Source organism: Ailuropoda melanoleuca, chromosome 10 (genome assembly GCF_002007445.2).
Source record: "Ailuropoda melanoleuca isolate Jingjing chromosome 10, ASM200744v2, whole genome shotgun sequence".
Classification (NCBI taxonomy): Eukaryota; Metazoa; Chordata; class Mammalia; order Carnivora; family Ursidae; genus Ailuropoda; species Ailuropoda melanoleuca.
The window spans coordinates 17,102,229-17,123,191 of record NC_048227.1 but is presented as its reverse complement, the minus strand read 5'-3'; the positions used below and the strand labels follow the sequence as shown (position 1 = coordinate 17,123,191).

Here is a 20,963-nt window from a genome sequence, read left to right as displayed (position 1 = left end):
GCGCGCGAGCCGGAGGGCGGAGCCGCGGGCCAGGCGGGCAGGTGCGCGCGGGCCAGAGGGCGGAGCCGCGATGCAGCGATGGAGCGCTGCCCGGGCGGGCGCCGGGACCCGGGCCCGAGCACCGGGCAGATCGCGAGACGGAGCCGCAGCCAGAGCCCGGACCAGGCCGGGGTCCGGGACCGCAGAGCCGGGCTGCTCGTAGCGGCGGCAACGGAGCCCCCCAGCGGCTGAGGGGCTTCCTCCCAGTTCCTGCCGGTGGCCGGGACTCAGCAAGCCCCCGCAGCCGGAGAGCGCGGGGATCCCCCCCACCACATCCAGGACCCAGAGACCCCCAAGAAAGCGGGAGACCCCTCCAGATCCAACAGAGAGCGACTCCCCAGCTGGGAAAAGCGGAGACTTCCTCCGTATTCAGAAGACAGTGACCTCCCTACGGTACGGCTAAGACTCCCCCTCTTAAATCTGGGCCCCCCCAAGACCTAGAACGCAGTGGCCCACCCCGTCCGGGATTGCTGGTACCCCCCTGTCAAGAACCTGGTCATTACAACTCCACACCTCAAGACACGAAGACCCAGCTCAGAACGCCCTAGATCAGGGGGTTCCTAGACCCCCCCAATTCCGGTACACAGGAACCCCAATCTAGGGAACTGAGGACAGCGAGAGCTACCCCTCACCAGCAAGAGGCCTCGGGGCCCCCCCTCAAAGCTCCAGGACCCGGGTGACTGAGCCCCTCGCGGCGCCCTTCGCATCCCAGCCTATGGTTGTGGCGCCCTGAGCCCCCCGGGCCGGGCTGACGGAAACCGAGACGGCGCCCAGGCCCCCTGCCGCGGCGTCCCCGCGGCCCCAGCCCAGGTAAGCCAGGCCCAGGTGAGTGGCCGCCAAGGTCCCTAACCCTGCAGGTGGGGAAGGAAGTATTGGGTGCACACTGCCCCCTCCCCAGCGTCGCCATGGAGCCGAGGCTGAAGGACGTCTCTTTGTGTCTCGCTCAGAGGAGCCGCCCCCTCCTCCTCTCCCTTCCCCCACCTCACACCCTAGCCCTGGGGTTTGGGCGCTGCTCCCGCGCCCCACGGGGGAGTAGTGGTAGAGCCCCTTTTGCCATGGAGAAGGGGGGAAGAGGGTGGAGAGTCTCCCCCCGCCCCTCCGAAAACTGTGAGCCCGGAGCTGTTGGACTTTCGGTCCTTGGAGTATATTTACCCCTCCCCCTCAGTCCAGGCTGAGTTCTCAAGTGAAGTCCCCCCTGGGAAGGGAAGATTTAGGGATGTCCACAGGTGATGGGGCCTGTGGCGTGTGGCCCTAGGGAGATGGCCGAGGTTTTGGGTGTGTGTCTTTGTCTGTGAGAGGGCAGGGAAGGGGTGTGTTTGAGAGAATGGGTGGGAATCCCATATTTTCTCTGCGATTCCATTGCCCCCCACCAGGGCCACAGGGAGGGCCTTCCCCCAAGTCATACTTTGTATGTTTTGCAGGAGGGGGTAGGCTCCTTCCAAAGTGAGTGGTTTCTGGGGAGGAGAGGTAGTCTGGACGAAGAAGCCATTTCAGGTCAGGGCACCTTTCTGTCCCCATGTGCCCCACGGCCAGCAAACCTAAGACCTTCCCTTCTCCTCCTGACCTCCATAACACCCAGGGCCAAACCTCAGGTTGGATCCTTGTGTCCTGGACAACCAACGGACCATTCTAGGTCCTTGGTTGCTTTAGCTTTCCAGGCTATGCACAGCAGCAACCCAGGGCGGCCCTCAGTGAGGTCCCAAACCCCAGGCACCGAAGCTCACGGGAAGATGAGCGGCCCAGGGGATGTTGTACCCTGAAATCCTGGATCGGAGATCCCAAGAAGGGGCTGGACTGTGCTGAGGGAAGAGGCTGGGCTGCTGGGGTTCCCCTAGTCTCCTCTCTCTGAGCCCTCTGCAGGCAAGCAGTGACGCTGAGGAAGTCAGGACTTGATACAGGTAGCCCCACTGGGAGTTCCTTTGTTCATTTATTTATTCACCAGACCTTTAGCTAGTGTCTGTGATGTGCCAGGCACTAGAGTCAAGGGCTTTTTCTCCCCCCACATCATCCCGATCCCCTTTCCTGATCTCTCCGGGTCAGAAGACCCTGGGCTGTTCTCAGTTGCCGAGGCCACTCTCGGTTGGGCCAGTGGAGGTAGGCCTGGTGAGGTGACCAGTCCTGACCCCACACCTGAAGCACCTGATTCTCGTCCTGCTGCAGACTTGGGGGCCCTGAGCCTGGGTGACTGATCCCTCTGCTCCCCCATTCCCAATACCAAATGCCCCCACCGCACCTGCTGCTGGCATTGACCCAAGGGAGAGGATGTGAACAGCAGGAGAGGAGGTTGGGGTGTTTTCAGGCCAGTCCTCTGGCAGCCCCTCCTGCAAGTTCAAGGACAGTTGAGGCAGCCACCCTCAGCCCAAGCTGTGGAGGAACCAGCTGCTGTGAAGACTGGGTGACCTTGGACAAGCATGTGGCATCTCCCAGAGATAGTGAGAGAGTGAGCCACTTACTCTGCAGTATATAGATCACAGTTGGGCCACGAGTAGCGCCCAGGTGCGTCCTCTCCCTCTCTGAAGGAGTTCATTTCCAATGGGTTCCCAGGAGCCCAGGGCCTTATGATATGACCCACAGGCAAGGGAGTGGAGTGAGAGGCCAAATTGCAGAGATTTGAGTCACTGTGACTAGGGAAAACCATCAAAAGGCCAGAGGGGGACAGGGAGTAAGATCTCCCCTCCTCATTAACCTGCAGTGGCCCCCCACTGAGTCTGGAATAAATCACAAGTCCAAGCCCTCTGTGGCACGGCCCTAACCCGCCACCTCTCAGCCTGCAGCTGTCACTCCTCGCTCACCGTCTTCTACGTCTGGTTCCTCTCCTCCCCCTCCATGTCCTCTGACTCCCTCCCTCCACGGGGGCTGCTCCCTCAACCTGAGAAGCGGGGCCATAGAATGGCTCAGGAGCAGCCTTCTGCCTCCACCTCCCCTTTTGACCTGAACTGGCCTGACCCAGAGGGCAGAGTTGGACTGGTTGATGGTTGGTGCCTTGGAGACAGTCGCGCATGCCTTCGTGTGCTGGGAGACCTTGTCTCCGCATCTCGACCCTGGGCTCCAGGAGACAGAACCAGGTCTGTCTTATCCACGCCACGGTGTCTTTGTCCATTGTAGAGGCCAACGCATTGTACAGCACCTGTAGTAAGAGACAGCTTCTAGGCACATTCTGTTGATCCAAATAGCATTTTTCTTGTGTTTGCGTTTGTTGCCAGTGTTGAAAACAACATACGATTTGAATTCTGATTTTTGGATTCTCTTGAATCAGATGACGTGGCATCTCCAGGCCAGAGCCGAAGAATCCCCACCGTCTTTAGGGCACTTGTCCTCCAGCTCATGCGGGCCTCCCCTGGCCTGCTCACTCATTTACGTGACCTGCTGGCCCCTGCTGTAGGCATCTAGCTTTGCAAGCCCAGGGCAGAGGCCAGAAAATGTGTGCTTGGCCGGTGACCTTCGTCTGTGTATGCTTTGCACACGTGGGTGTTCCTTGCCTCCGCCATGGCCAAGTTAGGACAGGCAAGGAGCAGTATCCCTCCGGGGCTAAGTGGGGAAGTGAACCTGAATCCCTGCAGCCAGAGCATCCCAGCCTGGCCCCACCTTTACTCTGGGCTGCAGCTTGTGACCCCTCATTGTGCTAGAAGGATTCAACCACCAAAAACTTGTTTTTAACTGTCCCGCTTGCTCAGGAGCAAAAGTCCAAGGCTCTAGGCCCAGGTACTGCTGAGGACTCTTGGGGGAGGGCTGCTGTCTGGGCCTCAGTTTACCCATGCCTCCAGAGAGGAACTGGACTTGAGGTTCTGTCTGCTGTACGCTTCCTCCTTGCTCTAACTTTCTAGGACAGAGTTCAAGCCATGCTAAGTTTTGGTCAGGCAGAAGAGGTAAGGGCCTAGACGCAGGACTCACTCAAAATTATTGACATTACCTAAACAGGAATGAAACCAACGGGTGTTGCCAAGTGGCTGGGCCAGGGGCCAGGGGCCAGCACTGGGCCCCAGCCACTGGGCATGGCCCTGGAAGGTAGCATGCCATCTTCCTGGATGGAAGATTTGTAGCAGCCTGAGGTCAAGGGAGATAGGAGAGCACCGTGGTTGAGATCACAGGCTCTGGACTCTGCCAGGGTTTCCCGCTTAGCTGCTGTGTGACCTTGAGTCAGTTACTTATCCTCGCTCCACTTCAGTTTACTTCTGTGGAAAACGAAGATGATACCTACCCCAAGGTCATCCAGGGGATTAAGTGAGCGAAAGCATGACAAGGGCTTAGGATAGGGTCTGGCTCATGAAAAGTGCTCAGTAACTATTGGCTCTCATGAAAAGAGGCATTGGCAAGCAGGTGTCTAAAGTTTGGTGGTAACGCCACCTCAGTTTCCCCACAGCCAGTCCGGGGAGACCACAGGGCTTCTGCTGGCCCCACAGAAGGGGAAGACAGAGTTTGAGAGCCAGTACTGTGTGGGGCTTAAGAGCGTGAAGCATGACCCTGCTACGGGTGGGGTTGCAGTGGGGTGGGGTTCAAGCCTGAGAAGGGCCTTCCAGAACCTTGCACTGTGGCTCTCGGGGTGGGATCTAGGGCAGCTGAGCCAGAGTTCTGTAGCTGAGGCCCTCCTTTCCACCTCTGCTTTCTAGGTGAGGCACCTGCTGGTGTCTGCTGAGTGAGTTCTCAAGGCTTTCTGCCCCAGGCGGTTGGGCATCAGGCCAGAGCCAGGACCAGCATCTCCAACAGATCCTGAGTCTTACCCAAACTACCCACTCCCTCCCCTGCTCCCCTGAGCCCCCTTTCTGGCCCCTGGAAACAGTAGCATTAGGCCTGAAGGGTCCAGTTAGAGCCCTCCCCTCTGCAGTCTGGAGAGAGAACAGGTCCGGATTCCCAGCTCAGCCCCCACATGGGGAGCCGTGTAATATCAGGGTTGGGAGGAAGCGGTGGAACATTTTTCAATGTCAAGTGCTCAGTGCCGGACACCGGGCACTGCTTTCTCATTTAGCGCTGAGAACAGCACTGCATTAACCCAGAGGGAGGATTCTGACTGCCCACCTCTGTGAGCCACCAAAGTGAAACTGGCATTGAACTCCCTGGGTTCAAATCCCAGCTGTACCGTTCCCTAGCTATGTGACCTTGGACAAGGCAGTTGTCCTGTGCCTCAGTTTCTTCTGATGCAGGATGGGGGTGATAATAGGCCCTTCTAGAGTTATGGCGAGGACTAAATGAGCCCGTTACAAGTAAAGCACTTTAGCAGTGCCTGCTACTGAAGTGTTTGCTCTGTCGCTTCTGCCACACCCTGCGGGGTATGCAAATGAGCTGGTCCAGGGTATGCAAATGAGCTGGTCCAGGCGGGAGGAAGCCACAGTGATTCCCCACTGCACCATCTCTCGTTCCCTGCGACTTTAGGCACAGAATGTTCCAACCGCCTCTGGTTGTTGGGATGGCCCTGAGGGACCAGGATGGGGGCCGAACGGAACAGAGCCTCCAGAGAGGCTGCACAAATCCCCACCCTGGGTCTGCTGGACCCCTCCCCCCATCATTAGCAGGATGGCTTCCCCTTCCCTAGCCAGGGCCCACTGCCCTGCAGGGAGATCTTCCTATCCTGAGAGCTCATATCTGCTGGCCCTGACCCCAAGTGTCTCCAGGAGGGCTACCAAGGCCCCCAGTTAACATATTTTAATGGCGAAAAGAACGACTTCTAGACCCTGCTGTGTGACTTTGGGCAAGGTGCTGAACCTCTCTGTGCCTCAGATCTCTCATCTACAAAAAGGGATGGTGCTTGTACCTACATTGTAGGGTCATTGTGAGGATCAAATGAATGAATATTTTGCTGTGAATGGCACCGAGTACCCCACTAAAGCTTTGCTGTTAATGTTAGTCCCCACAAGCCCTGAGCAAAAAGGGATTGGTAGCCCCACTTTTACAGGTAAAAAAAAAAAAAGAGACTCAGAGGTGAAGGTCTTTACTCGAGCTTCCATATCTAGGATTCAGAGAACATTCTGCCCATTTTTCGACCATTCACTCACGGTTCACAGGGCAAGTCCAGCTGGAAGGACCCAACAGGACTTAATCTGGGCTCTGGCTACAGTTCTGGACATATCACCCGGCTTTCCTGCTCCCACGCCTCTGTTCACATGGGGCCATGACAGGCAAGCACTGTGACACAGAGGAATCTGCAGTGCAGGCCCGCGGAACTTTTCCAGAAGCTTCTAAGGCTTCCCTCCCCGCTTCCTCCTCAGCCCCATGCCCCGGGCGGTGGTGGAATTGCTGTGGGGGGCTGAACTCCGAGTCTCTTAGGGGTAAGCTAGGTCAGCTTCATGCTGTCTCTTCACCTCCCAGAGCCTGGCACACAGGTTGGCTTCAGGAAGGGTTTGCTCAGGTCGGGGGTTTGGAGTGCATGTCAGAGTGAAAGCCAGGTCCTTGCTGTGGCCTCCAAGGTCCTGCACCCTGCCACTCCCTCCTTATTTCTACCCGCACCTACTCTGCCTTGTCCTTACCCACCACTCCACAGCCATGCTGGTCTCCTCGCTGTTCCTGGAGCCTTCTCTGTGGGGCCTTTCCTGACCACCCACCCCTCACCCCCAACCTTCCCTCACCTCTTCCTACTTTGTTTTCCCCTCTAGGACTTCGTACTCTCTGACCTACATCGCTAAGCTACCTTCATGATTGCCTCCAAACTAGGATAGAAGCTCCTTGAGGGCAGATCCGTTTGTTTGGTTCATGAATGTGTTCCAGATCCAAGAACAGTGCCAAGCACATAGTAGATGCTCGACAAATATTTGCCGAATGTTCTGGAGCCAGATCGATAGCTCTAAGCCACTTCTAGCAGTGTGACACCAAGCATGTCAGCTATCTTTCATCCTCTGAGTTTCCATTTCCCGAGCTTTGAGGGACATAATAGGAATAATAATAGCTTCTCCCAAGATTGCTGTGAGGTTTAAATGAGCCTCTATATATATATACATAAAGAACTCAGTACTTTACATGGTTCATAAATGTTAGCTCTTATTAATAACCTTTTGATCTGCACTATATTATCCCCATTTTACTGATGAGGAATGGAGGCACAGAGAGACTAAGTGAGTTACCCCAAGCTTCCTGGCTAGAAATTACCCAGGAATGCCTGATGTAGGCTCCAGTCTCCCGAGCTCAGCTCCAGCCTCATTCCCCGCGCTGTAGGGGCTCGAGAAGAGGTGAGGGCTGTAGCTAGGGAAGGGGGCATTTTTTCAGGGAGCCAATGGCTCAGCCAACTGTCTCTCCAGTGGTCGCCACCTGTCCTTGGTGGGTGCCTGGCCACCACCCCTGGGCCAGTCAGCGAGTGGCCAGCCACCTCTGTGCTCTCAGCCCTCCACTCCCAGGGTGCGGGGCTGCCCGCCGCACCCGGGCAACAAGGCTCCTGCCTCCTCCCACACCCACAGGGGCTGCCACAGGCCCTGGGCCCTCAGGCAGGTGGGGAGGGGTGAGGCCCGCGACTCCTCCTCCCACCACAGGGTCTGGCAGGGGAGGGCGCAGAGGCAGAGAGCCCGTTCCGGCTCTGGGCACCAGCTGCAAGCGAACAGAATAGCGTCACAGGCTATTAATAACCACCGGGTGTGCCCCAGGGAAGGGGCAGACCGCGCCAGCTGGAGGGGAGGCTGAGGCAGAGCCTCGCAGCAGGGGGACCCCAGGCTGCCCCTAGCGGGGAGGGCAGTGGCAAGAAGGTTGTTTGCAGTTTCGGCTGCCTGATCTTGGGAAAGCTCCAGCTCTTCCTCTCAGTCTTCCCACCTGGGCAATGTGGGAGCTGGGTCACATGGTCTCCAAAGTCCCTTCTGGCTCAGGCGGGCTCAGGGGGTGAGATTCAGCTGAGCCCAGACAGCCCCCATTCCCAGCATAGAGAACCAAGTGCAGTCAGAGTGCGGCCTTACCCCAGCTGGTGCCGGGCCGCGGCACATCCGTGACAGAATCAGTCCCGGACTCCTCTGTCCAGCCAGTGCTGGTTTGATTCTTACAGAGGCCCACCATGTTAGACGGGCATTGTCAGCCCCCTTTTACTGATGGGCAAACTGAGGCTTAAGCAAGTGGCACAGCCTGCCCACAGTCAGCAAGAAGGGGTGGAGCTGGAATTGACACCGGGAGGGGAAGCAAGGAAGTGATTGGAGAATATTCTTCTTTCCCTCCTTCTGAACAGAACAGAATGTTTGTTGGAGTCTGTGTTGAGGGACCAGGGGGAGGGAGAGGCCTTATCTGGAGCCTCTTGAGGGCTCCCTGGGACCATGACCCCCCAATGTTGCATGTAAACGTGTGACGGGGGCTTTTCAGAGGAGAGGGGACTGAGCCTTCGGTGACCTATAAAGAGATAAGAACCACTAAATAGCTCATTTCACAGATTGGAAAACTGAAGAGAAGGGAAAGCAGGGGGCTGCCCAGAGCTCCCTGGGACCAGCAGCAGGGGCCAGTGCTCTCTGCCAAGCACCTCACAGGCCTCTTTCTGAGGCTAGAGGGCCAGGCTCTGGGTACCCCCACTCCCTGGCAGCAGATAGGAGGACCCCCGTGTGAACACATTTCTGCACTGGGGCAAACAAAGGAAGGTCGAGGACCCCTTCTAGGGAAGATGGTGAACGGCAGAGAGCAAGACTGGGGCACCCACCTTGGGGATATAAAGAGGGCTCTGCTCAAGGTGGGGTGTAAGGGGGCTCCCAGGGGCCCCCACCTTCCTGAGCATGGGCTGGCCCACTGTGGGAATCCAGGGCAACCAAGCTGGCCTTTCTCAGGGGTTCCCAGCCCTAGGCTTTGGAGCCTGGGTCATGGGCATGACCTCCCCTTGCATTTTCCTTTGGCCTTGTCTGGACCACCAACCATGCCTAGTTCCTTTTACTGCCTAGACCGAAAAGGATCGTACCAAGTGACAAGTGTCACTCCTGCTCTGCCCCTGTTCACTCAGTTCCCACTCCTCTCCCCAGAGACACCGTTCATGCATTCATGCATCCATTCATTCACTAAATATTGATGAAGGCACTGTGTAGCTGCTGGGGGATCTGCAGTGAACAAAACCAGCCCGACAACATCCCCGCCCTCCTAGCGCTGAAGTTCTCGTGGGGAAAAGAGAGGGTCCCAGTAGATCTCGCCAGGCAGTAAATTATATAATACGTTTGAACGATGCCCTCTTCTGGGGGACACTAGAGCAGGATAAGGGGAGGGCAGTAGAGTAGCCCTAGTTGAGAAGGTGTCTTTTGAGCAGAACTTGGAGGAAAGGAGCCAGGTGGCCATCTAAGGGCAGAGAGGACAGCCCCCAGGCCTGGAGCTGGCATGTTTGGGGGAACAGCAGGGAGAGCAGCGTGTCTGGAGCAGGGGGAGGGAGGAGACAGGTCAGAGGGGTAAATTGAGGGCTCTTGTGAGGACTTTGGCATGCAGTGGGAGCTGATGGTGGGTGTTGAGCTGGGGAACATTGTGACCCGAGTGGGCTGTGGTGGGTGGGGGCACCAGCTAGGAAGTTAGTGCAGGACCCGAGGGACCAGCATGGCTCAGACCAGTGGGAGTGAGTGCTGAGGGTGGTCCCGTACCTTTATTAATGTCTGGTGTTGATTCCAGAGTTACTTCATGCACACACAAGCGAGTCAGAAACCTACTCATATTTTCCCCGGGTTTCAAAGTAGCATACTAAACAAAGTGAGACAGGCCCAGAGAGGGCGAGGGAGCTGATGGCAGCTGCCGTGCTCCACCAAGAAGCAGCTCTCTCCTATGATGGCCCTCGGGGGGGGGACACCGAACATTCTACAGAAATCCCAAACGCATTCACCCTTTAACCTGGCCACCCATTTCTAGAACTGAGTATACAGACACATCTGCACACTGCAAAACGACTTAGGTACAAGGCAACTCGTTTACAGTAGCAGAAAGCTGGACACGACCCAGTAGAGGTTTGGTTAAATAAATGGCAGTATATCCATTCATACCTTTCCAGCCCTCGGGAAGGGGGTCCTGGGTTCCAGTTCTACAACGGTCCCATCATCACCATCCGGGCTGCCTCCCCTCCTCCAGCTTCTCCTAGCCTTGCATGTCGTCGTCCTCCGCAGTTCTCCTCCTCCTCCCTCCTCCTCGCTGCCATCGCCATCATCATCATCATCATCATCATCATCATCAGCAGCAGCATTATCCGGGGCTGCCTGGGTGCTGTCCTCGCCTGTGGTGCTGAAGACAGTGGGGCCAGAAACCAAGAGGAGAGGAGGGGAGCAGGGAAGTTCAGGGTTCAGTCCTTGTCTCTGTCCTTTACCAGCTGAGTGGCCCGGGGCAGTCTGCTTAACCCCTCTGGGCCCCAGCGTCCTTATCTGTAACACGTGGGTGCCATGAAGATGACAGCCCCAATGTGAAGCATCGGGATATTGAGAATATGAATGATAATTTGCGTGTTCCATTTAGGAACAATGAAACAGAGTGGTTAGACTTTTGGACACTGGAGTGATATTGCCTAGGTTTGAATCCCAGCTCTGCCATTTATTGGATGACCTTGATCAAGTGACATGACTGCTCTGGGCCTCAGTTTCCTCATCTGTAAGTTGGGGTGAATAACAGTCCCCATGTCGTAGGGTGTGATGAGGCTTAGATAAGTTAATTTCTGTGAGGCCTTTTGGCACACCTCGGGGATCCTTAGTGTTAGCAGTTATGTCACTTTTCTCTCTCATAGCCTCTCTGTCCCCACCAGTGGCGCTCCCCGCCACGCCCCCCTCTGCCGTGCTGGGGGTGGGCTGGGAGAGGTAGAGCACATCTCACCCTGCAGAGGCTCTGGCCTCTAGCCCAGCCCTGCCACTGACTGTCTGGGTGGTTTTGAGCAAATCACTGTTTTCTTCTGGCCATCGGTCTCTGCATCATTAAAATGGGGCTAATGATACCTCACACAAGCCCTTGGGAAAATAACTATGTGCCTGCAGGGTCATGTTCAAGAAAGCCAAGACATAAAAAATTACAGCTTGCCGAACACGTAAAGAATTATTCCCCTAGCATTTGTCACACCCTGGCTAAGTGCTAGGAATACCAAGGTGATTAAGGCATGGGGCTTGCTTTCAAGGAGCTCTTGGGTTTCTTGCTGGATCGTCAACCCCCTTCAAAGCCCATTTGTGTGTTACCTCCTCCAGGAAGCCACTCTGATCCCCACTGCCTTGCGCTCCTTGGAAATGCTGGAGCACTGACATTGCCTTTCTGGCCTTTTAGTTATCCGAGTCCTTATTTTGTTTGCCTTCCTAGTTCGTAGGTTCTTATCTTCTACCTGATGCATTGCTCTAACCTACTCACCCCATGCCAGCACCCGGCGACAGTGCCCGGGCCCGAGTAGATATACTTGTCTGGAATCTTTAGGTTGCAAGTTACATAAACTCAACTCAAAGTGGCTTAAGCCAAAAAGGAAATGTATCAATGCATGAAACAAATGGTCAGGAGTCTAACTGGCTTTAGTCATGCCTGGATCCAGGTCCCCAGAGTCACCAGATATCCCTCCACCTTACAGCTCTGCTTTTCTTCTCTGATGCTTCCTTCTCAGGTGGGCTCTTCCCGCACGGTGGCAAAGCTAGCCCCCCACAGCTCCAGACCTTGTCCTCCAGCTTTACATCCCAGGAGTCGGGAGGCGTCGCTTTCGAGATAGCTGCAGCCCAAATCCTAGCTCTAGATCCCAGTGGGTCACCTTTGGTCACAGGTTCATCTCTGGACCAGTCATAGTGATCTGGTGGATGGGTCGGGCCTGCTGGCCAGCCAGGCCTGGGTGCACCCTGCCCCTAAAGCCTGGGTGGAGACAGTTCTACTGAACCACTTGGCCTGAGGGAGGGGCCATTCCCTGAAGAAAGGGAAATTCATGCTGAGCAGGGAAAAGCACCACAGGCTGACTCAAGAAGCCACTGAAAATGCCTGAGCAAGGCAAGGTGTGGGTCAGATGTGGTCCTGAGACACGGATAAGGAGGCCTCGGAGGGAGAAGCCTGGAGGCAGGAAAGGGGAGTTGGAGGGTGCCCAGAGCCAGCTCAGCCATGTAGGCTGGGGGCATGAGGCTCCAGCCCCTCCCTCTACATAGAAGCAAAGTGGAGCAGCGCCCCCGCCCCCGTCACCACTCAGTACCTGAAGTCATGTTTTTGTCTTATGGCTGCTTTTATGACACGGCTTTTCATACTGAGACGAACCCAGAGCGGTGACCCACCCACCCACCCAGCAACAGTCATCTGTTCAATGGAATCCTTCCAGGCCAGGGCTTGGTTAAGGATACCCTTGGGGTTTGCCTGTGCTAAGGGCACAGCATGGGTGTGGTGACCTGAGGGAGGGGCCCTGGGCATGGGGACAGAGAATCTTAGACTCCCAGAGTGAGAGAGTAAGAAAGGCCTGGCTGGTATCACCTGGTCCAACCTCAGCCCCCACCGCCGATTCCCCAACAGATGGGCAGCCAGTTCTCTGCTGCTCTACCCGCAGCGATCGAGAACGCATTTCCTCCCTGTTGTGACGTGAGAACGGTCTCCCTTTGAGTTGCTCTCTGCTTGGGTTTACCTTCCGAAGCCTCAGAGGACACCGTGCATAAGAGCATGGGACCCGAAGCCTGACAGCCTGAGTTCAAATCCAAATTAGTTAGCCCATCAGTGCCTCCGTATCCCTCTCTGTAAGATGGGTAATCACAGTAGCACCTACCGCCCAGACTTGTGATTGTTAAACAATCCAATCCATCACGGTTCGCCCAGCACCTGGCATATGGCAACACTCAATAAATATTTGCCAGTATTCTTATGCTCCATGAGACAGGATAAGAGCAGGCCCCCCTCTCTTTACAGACTGGCCACCGTCCAGGCAGTTGGACACACAGAGGTTCAAATCCTAGCTCTTTGGCCTCCTTGCTACCTAGTCCTTGGATTAGACTAGTGCTGGCTGCTGTAACAAGTAAGCCCCTATATCTCAGCAGCTTAACACAACAGGCTGCTGTAAAATGTCCAGGGGGTCACCTTCGTTAGCAGACCACCCACTGCCAGGCACCCAGGCTGCTCCTAGCTCCTAGCTCCGCTATCTTTTAGGACCCAGGAGGCCTCTGTATCAAGCCCAGTTATAGAAGAAGAGAAAATAGAGAAACCCCGCCCACTCTTAAGACGCCCCGCCCAGCGGGGGACTTACATCATTTCTGCTCACATTCCATTGGGGAAACTGGTCACGTGGCCACACCTGGCTGCCAGGCAGGCAGGAAATGTACTTCCCTGCTGACGGCCGCCCTCCAGCAGCAGCTCTGTATTATGAAAGAGGAAACACAAAGTTCTGATGGACAGTTGGCTGTCTTTACCAAAACCATAGTAAATCACGAACCACCTGGGCCTCTGCTTCATCTATAAAATAGAAAGCATCGCTTGATCGTGGCAATGGACATTTACTAAAATCCTTGAATTGTATGCCTACTATGGGTAAATTTTGTGGTGTGTACTAGGTTAAGCTGTTTTTTAAAAAACGGGACATCTTGCCCTTTTTCTCGGGGTACTTATGAGGACTCAGTGAGTGAAATTGTGCCAGGCTGGCACTGTGTGTGTGTGGGGGGGGGAGGGAAGCGAGGTTCCAAAGTAGGCCTGAGCTGGGTTATGCATTGGGTGTAGTTTTCATAAGAGAGGCACCCAGCTCAAGCCACCTGCCAACAGGAAGTGGTAGGCGGTTGGGTCTTGCTTCTTGTTTGGGAAGCCCTCCCAGTGTGTGGCGGAAGACCCAGCCCACAGGGCCAGCACCCCGAGTGCTGCCCGGAAGACCGGGTGACACCCACCTGCATTCAGCAAGACGGGAAACCAGGGGCCTCCCTCGGGGCCCGTGAGGACACGCACTTGAGGTGCAAGGCATGTGGGGTCCCCCGGAACAGCATGGTCAGCTTGAGTGTGGATAGTAGCGTCAACCACACAGGATGGGGGGGGAGGGGGAGCAGCCAGGGGCCTCCACCACCTGCTGCTGGAAAGTTCACAGTCACCCAAGTCCACAGCTGCTCCTTCAAGTGGAGGCAAGGGTGATGAAGGTAAAATCCTTGTAGATCAAGTTCATGCTGATGCCAGGCGTACCTGCCCTCAAGCCCTCGGGGAGGCTTACTTTACTCTCTGGCCTCAAGTCCCCCCCTGAAAGAAGTTGCTCTGTCCTCACTGCTGTGGGGATTAAGTGAGTTAATACACGGGAAGTGCCCGGACAGTGCCTAACAGCCAATTGGCTCTTCACAGGAGCCCGAGCGAATGCATGGGCAGCTTTGGCTCAGGCTTTGCACTCTCCTGGGCCTCAGTTTCCCCATTTGGAAACCCAGGGATCTGGATGGGACACTCCCAACATTCTGACTTAGGAAAACAGTGCTTAAGAGCGCCGACTTTGGAACCAATCCCAACGTGAGCCGTCTGACCTTGGGCAAGTTGTTCGGGCTCTCTGCCTCATTCTCCCCCTCCCTAAAATGGGGGTCATGAGAACACCTACGCGCCGAAGAAGATGAGCTCATCCTTAGAGCAGGGCCCTATGTCAGTGTTAGCTGCTACTGTTGTCATTGTTGTGATTCTCCCCGTCAAAGAGGTGTGGTCACCGAAGCCCAGACAAGTGACTCGCTCAAGGTCGCCCGGCTAGAAAGTGGCGCACGGCAGGATCAAGGGCAAGCCTGCTGAGCCCCAAGGCCCGTGCTGTTTCTGTCGCTCCCCACTGCGCCTCTTAAGTCACATGTGTGGTAACTGGGTCAGAGGCAGTGTGTACCTGGGGCCATGACGCAGCGACAGGGACGGCTGTGTGGATTAATTCCTTGTCTCCTGCTGACGCCTTGCAGAGAACAGGCCTAAAGGGAGAGGAAGGTTGGGAAGGAGGGAGGGGTCAATAGTGAAGACCCCCAAAACTGGGCCCTGGGAACCAAGTGAAGGGATGAGGAAAAGTTGGATCAGATGTAGCCCCTACCCCCCGGGGACCTCTTGGCCTGTTGACGGGGACAGAGTTGAGAGCACCCCAAGATATTTCAACAGGAACCCTCAGAGAGAGACACACAGCTCCTGCGTGAATCCTGCGGCTCAGCAGAGGCAGGAATCGGCACCCGGGGCAGCAGGGAAGGCTTCCTGGAGGAGTGGGACCTGAGGAGAGAGACCCAGAAGATTGTGGATGGGGCAAGAGGAGGTCAAGGCAGGTCAAGCAGGACCGGCAGAAGAGACGAGAGAGAGGCAGTGCGGGTCGGTGGTCAAAGCACGGGCTGAACCTGGAAGGCAGGGGGCAACTGTGGGACCCAAACCCACCCCGCTGTGGCTGGGCCTCTGACCCGGACCGGTGCCTACACAGTGCAACTCTAAGGCCAAAGCCGCAGGGGTGAGCCATGCACCCAACAGCCCCCACGTGAGGGAGGAGGGGAGAGAGGGAAGAAGAGCTTCTCGCAACTTGCAGCTGCCAGTCAGCCTCCCGGAGGACGCAGAAACAGCCCCAAATGACTGGCAGGGCCACGGCCCGAAGTGGGAGCATCGCACACGTGTGTGCCCGTGTGTGTGCACACCCATGGCCTGCCCAGCCCTCGGGGAGGCCGCACACGGCAGGAGAAGTAGGTCAGCAGAGCAGCCCAGCAGCCTCTCACTGGCGGGCAGGGGGAAGAGTTCAAGGCAAAGAGGGTGTGTTCTCCACGGAACCCCTGGGGGAGAGGCCCGCACTCTCCCCAGAAAGGGCCATCCATCTCCCTGCTGCATCAAAGCAGATCGCCTGCGTTTCCTCTCGGAGTTCTCCCCACCCGGGTAGTGTGTGGGCATTTGACAGAGGTTGGGACGGGCAACCCCTTCCAGCCCTGAAAGCAAGGGAAGACCATCGTGGGCAGAGGCCGCCCACTTTAGCCTATTTGGTGGCTGCAGTAAGAGGGACCCAGTGCTGTCCGGCTTGAGCGGGGACTGCACAGAGACTGGGTGACAGGTGCCATGGCCCAGTTGGGTGGTGGAGGTAGGGGCAGCAGGACCCCGTGTCTGTGGGCCTGGCAGCATCCTTCCCCCTGGGGGGGGTCTAGGAAATGAGCTAGTACGGGCTACAGACTGGCCCCTCTGAGGGCATTCGCGTGGTGTTTCCGACAGACTCCTTGGCATACGTTCAGACCGAAAGAATTAGGAAAGGCAAGGCAGTGGCTGTAGCGGGGGAAGGTTCTATAGAATAGGGCTTGCTCATAAATGGAGGGGAAGGGGGCTGAATGGGGGAGCAGGATCCTGAGGCAGCAGAAGGGGCAGGAGCCAAATCGGAGGAGGGGAGGAGGGCCCCTTGCTCCCCCAGCCAGCCGGAGGACGTGCAGATGGAGCTCCGTTTGGGGCTGGGTGGGAGGCCAGGAAGTTCCCTCCTGATGTTCCTCCTCTCCGTGTGAAGTGGGAGGCTGGGTCGTGCCAAGAGGGAAGGGGAAGGCAGAGGAGGAGAAGAGGGTTTGGGCCTGGAAGGGGAGCGGCTGGGCCAGAGTGAGCATGCAGGGCTCCCGGGAGAGCCCACCCCTGCTTCCAACCTGGAGGGAACACAGATCCCACTACTGAGGGAGCACAGGCACCTGGCGCTTACAGAGCGCTCGCTGTGTACCAGGCACCAAGCACTCCGCTCCACGGCTAAGTCCTTTAATAAGTCACAAGTCCATAGAGAGAAGGCACTATTCTATCCTTTTTATAGATGGAAAACTAAGGCAAGGGAAGAGGAAGGTACTTGCCCAAGGCCATCCAGCTAGCAGGTGACAGGCCTGGATCCAATGGCAGGCCAGCTGGCTCCAAGTCTGCTTTCTCTCCCAGAGCCCTGGGCGGGCTTGCAGGGGTGGGGGCTGGGGGAGTGCTGGCTGAGTCACCTGGGATTGGAGGTAGGAGGAAGCGAGGTGAGGGCAGAGGAGGTGTGCCGGGAGGCAGGCTCCTGGGGCTCGGTTTCTGGAGGATTCAGTGCTGGCCTCTCCTGCCGGTACACGCACAGACACGAGCATACCTGCTCTGGAAGCACGGCTCCCCGGCCCAGCCACCCCCCCCCCGACAGACAAGAAATGCAGGCCCCAGATGGGCCTTCACTGCCACCCAGCCCTGGACTGTCCCCGCTGCAGCTATCTGCCCCCCAACACCATCTGGGGACAAACTCAGTACCTCTGACGGGTGGGTGCAGTTTGTGCAGGTCCCAAAGGGGTCAGTCAGGCCGTCGATGGGGAGGATGGGGCGGGGAGGGTTGTGGCTTTGCGGGACCTGCGCTCTGCCTTGTGTCTGGGGTGGGGGGAGGCTGGGTGGGCGCTGGGACCACACTCGTGTCTGTGTACCTGAGCTGGGGGGTGTTGTCTGTGAGGGTCAGGGGTGGAAGGCCCCTGTGGGTGTGTGACCATATCTGCACCAACCTCCCAGAGTTTTGTCTGAGACTACTTGGTTGAGGAATTTGATCCGGTGACCCCTGCCCTCAGACCTCACCTTCCCCACCACCTGCCTTCCATTCTCAAAAGCCTACATCACCTTTTATGATCATATATATATATATATATATATATATAAAAGATGTTATTTATTCATTTGAGAGAGAGAAAGAGCACACGGTGGGGAGGAGCAGAAGGAGAGGGAGAAGCAGACTCCCCGCTCAGCAAGGAGCCCGATCCCAGGACCCAGACATCGGCCAGAGCCAAAGGCAGACGCTTAACCAGCTGAGCCACCCAGGCGCCCTGAGGGTGGGAGTCTTATCTGTCTGTTTAGGGTTGTGTCCCCACGGCTCTGAACAGCAAGCCCCTGGTGAGCTGCAGGAGCAGGTCAATACCTGCGAAGAGGAACACCCCTGTGAACTTGGTATACGGAATGTCTTTGTGTGACATAAACACGTGTGCCTTGTCTGATGCTATGTCTGGATGACAACCTGAGACAGGCCAGTGGTACCCAAGTGGGGACTGCGGGTGTCTCCTGGGAGTCTGGCTCAGACCTGGCCCTGAAGTTCTGGGGACAGGGGATGGAGCAAAGATGTTTGTCGCCCCCTTGTGGTCATCTTCAGCCTGTTCTCCCGGGACGCGAGGTACTGGGGAAGGAGGAGGTGGGGGGACCAGGGGGCCCTGGCTTGACGTCACATTTCATGCCACATCCCCCATAACAGGGAGAAGATGAGTGTGGGCTGCCCAGAGCCCGAGCCACCCCGCGCCCTGCCCTGCTGTGGGCCGGGGACTGCCCCTGGGCTGGGTGCAGGCGTGCCCCTCCTCACTGAGGACATGCAGGCGCTGACCCTCCGCACGCTGGCCGCCAGTGACGTCACCAAGCACTACGAACTTGTCCGGGAGCTGGGCAAGGGCACCTATGGGAAGGTCGACCTCGTGGCCTACAAGGGCACAGGTGAGCATCTGCAGGGTGCCGGTGTTCAAGGCTGGGGTGGGGACTTGTCTAGGGCTCTTGTGTGCTCTCTTCGGGAGCCAAGAGGTCAGCAGGGAGACAGAGTTAGTGGTCCCGGTGGACAGAGGCAGCCTGAGCAGCCCAGGGAGACCTGAGAGGGGGTACAGAGCCCAGCCTGGAGGGTGGGCTGCTTGGGGACAGCTGAGGGGCTGACCCTGGGACATCTGGAGCTCAGGCGAGAAGTCAGGGCTGACCCTGGGGAAGTGGACAGGGCTGAGTGTGGGCCCTTGGGAACAGGGCACCATGCTTAAGGAGGGGTGGGAGATGGCCCTGGGAGGTCAGTATGGCCACCTCCATTTCTCAGATGAAGACACTGAGACCCAGAGATCCAGTCACTCAGCTAAGGTCGTGCAGCTAGAGAGACCCCAATAATCAGCTCCAGAATCTTCTCACTTAACCAGGAGCACGATGCCTTCCCCACACCATAGGCTCACAGGGGCGCCCACTCAGCCAGTCAGGAACAGGGACTGCATGAGTTCCCACAGCTGCACATACCTGGGGCAGGGGGCTCTGTGCCAACTGACAGCAGCAGGAGGGACCCTGGACATGTGGTCGCCTGAGGTTTGCCACGTGCTCTCTCTGTGACCTTGGGCAAGTGGCTTAACCTCTCTGTGCCTAGGTTCCTCCTCTGTAACATAGGGTAGCACTCGGGCTGGCCCCACCTCTTAGGGTCATTAGGAGGAGCGGATTGTGAATGGGGAGTGCCGAGGGGAGGGCCCGTGATGTGTAAAGTGCTCTGTGGCCACGGGTGCGTCACACAGCTTTGCACCCCCACAGGGGACAGATGGCTGCCCAAGCACAAAGTCAGGGACATAGGCCTTGCAGCCCCTTGCCTCTCAGGGTCTGATTCCTTCTGATCCATCCATTAAACAAGCATTCCTCGAGCAGCTTCGATGCAGGACGCTGTTGTAGGCACTGGGGAGACAGTGATGAGTGAGACAAAGATTCCTGTGCTGGGGGGCTGTGTCCTGGAGGGGCTGGGGGGCGGGGAGGGGAATCCACCAGATGAAATAAGTATGCTGTATGTCAGGCAGAAAGGGAGAGCGTGGAGGAAGGAGCAGGCGTCCTCACCGAGGGCTGCAGGCCGGTGCGGGGACCCAGGCTGCCCCGAGCCCTCTCCCCTCGCTGGGCAGCAGTTTCCACCCGCGCGGCCGTCTCGGGGCAGGCGCACAGGCAGGCCCGGGGATGTCGGGGGGTTAGGAGCGCGAGGCCGGGGGGCCTTCACCACTGCTGCTGCCCCGGCAGGCACGAAAATGGCGCTGAAGTTTGTGAACAAGAGCAAGACCAAGCTGAAGAACTTCCTGCGGGAGGTGAGCATCACCAACAGCCTCTCCTCCAGCCCCTTCATCATCAAGGTCTTTGACGTGGTCTTCGAGACGGAGGACTGCTACGTCTTCGCCCAAGAGTACGCGCCTGCCGGGGACCTGTTCGACATCATTCCTCCTCAGGTACTTGGTGCGGTGGCACAGGGACAGGAGAGGGTCCCCGAGTCCCAGGACAGACGGAGCCAGGCGCCCCGAGGGCACCAGCAGGAGGGCGGGAGCCTGTCCAGCAGCACCCCTCCACGGCAGCTGCATGGGAGCAGTGGGGACATGAGAGGGCGGACAAGGCAGCCGGGCTCCCAGGGGCTTCCCGGAGGAGGTGCCCTGGCGTGGGGGGGAAGAGTGCCAGGAGGACTCCAGGCTCTGGGCTCTGCGTTGGGTGGTGCCAGCGGTGAGTCTGCGCCGGTGCCCAGGGGGCGAGCGGCGAGGTCTCGCAGAGCTTTAGGTCCCTGTAAGGGCAGTGGCGCAGTGGCAGCGCCCGGGAATTGGTGAGACAGTGCGAGAGAGGGCGCTCAGGACCCTCCGCGGCGGCAGGGACCAAGGAAGAGGGTGCGGGGTGAAAACTAGCCTGGTGGGCCAGAGAGGGAGCAGGAGTACCCCCCCCGTGGGGTGGGGGAGGCAGCAGGTAGGGGCACGGCGAGAGGGGACCGCAGCAGCGGGGGACTGATAGGCGGGAGGGGAGGGACCGGAGGGGGGCGGGGCCCGCGGNGGCGGGGCAGAGACCGCCGTCCTGGACTCCCGCCCGCCGGTCCCTGAGCGCGGTTCCCCACTCCACCCCACCCCGCCCCGGCCGGCAGGTGGGGCTCCCCGAGGACACGGTGAAGCGCTGCGTGCAGCAGCTGGGTCTGGCGCTGGACTTCATGCACGGGCGGCAGCTGGTGCACCGCGACATCAAGCCCGAGAACGTGCTGCTGTTCGACCGCGAGTGCCGCCGCGTGAAGCTGGCCGACTTCGGCATGACGCGCCGCGTGGGCTGCCGCGTGAAGCGGGTCAGCGGCACCATCCCGTACACGGCGCCCGAGGTGTGCCAGGCGGGCCGCGCCGACGGCTTCGCGGTGGACACGGGCGTGGACGTGTGGGCCTTCGGCGTGCTCATCTTTTGCGTGCTCACCGGCAACTTCCCGTGGGAGGCGGCGTCGGGCGCCGACGCCTTCTTCGAGGAGTTCGTGCGCTGGCAGCGGGGCCGCCTGCCGGGGCTGCCGTCGCAGTGGCGCCGCTTCACCGAGCCCGCGCTGCGCATGTTCCAGCGCCTGCTGGCCCTGGAGCCCGAGCGCCGCGAAAAAAAAAAAAAAAAAAAAAAAAAAAAAAAAAAAAAAAAAAAAAAAAAAAAAA

The 20,963-nt window shown here is 57.9% G+C and overlaps 1 protein-coding gene across 1 annotated transcript in view; it reads left to right on the top strand.

The window, feature by feature from the left end:
* The window catches only part of SBK1 (SH3 domain binding kinase 1), a 48,099-nt gene that overhangs the window by 25,828 nt on the left and 1,308 nt on the right, over nt 1–20,963 (top strand). The window contains exons 2-4 of the mRNA XM_034669558.1: nt 18,020–18,252; nt 19,555–19,757; nt 20,429–20,906. Coding sequence (XP_034525449.1) covers nt 18,020–18,252; nt 19,555–19,757; nt 20,429–20,906 — 914 coding nt within the window. The remainder of the gene's footprint in view (nt 1–18,019; nt 18,253–19,554; nt 19,758–20,428; nt 20,907–20,963) is intronic.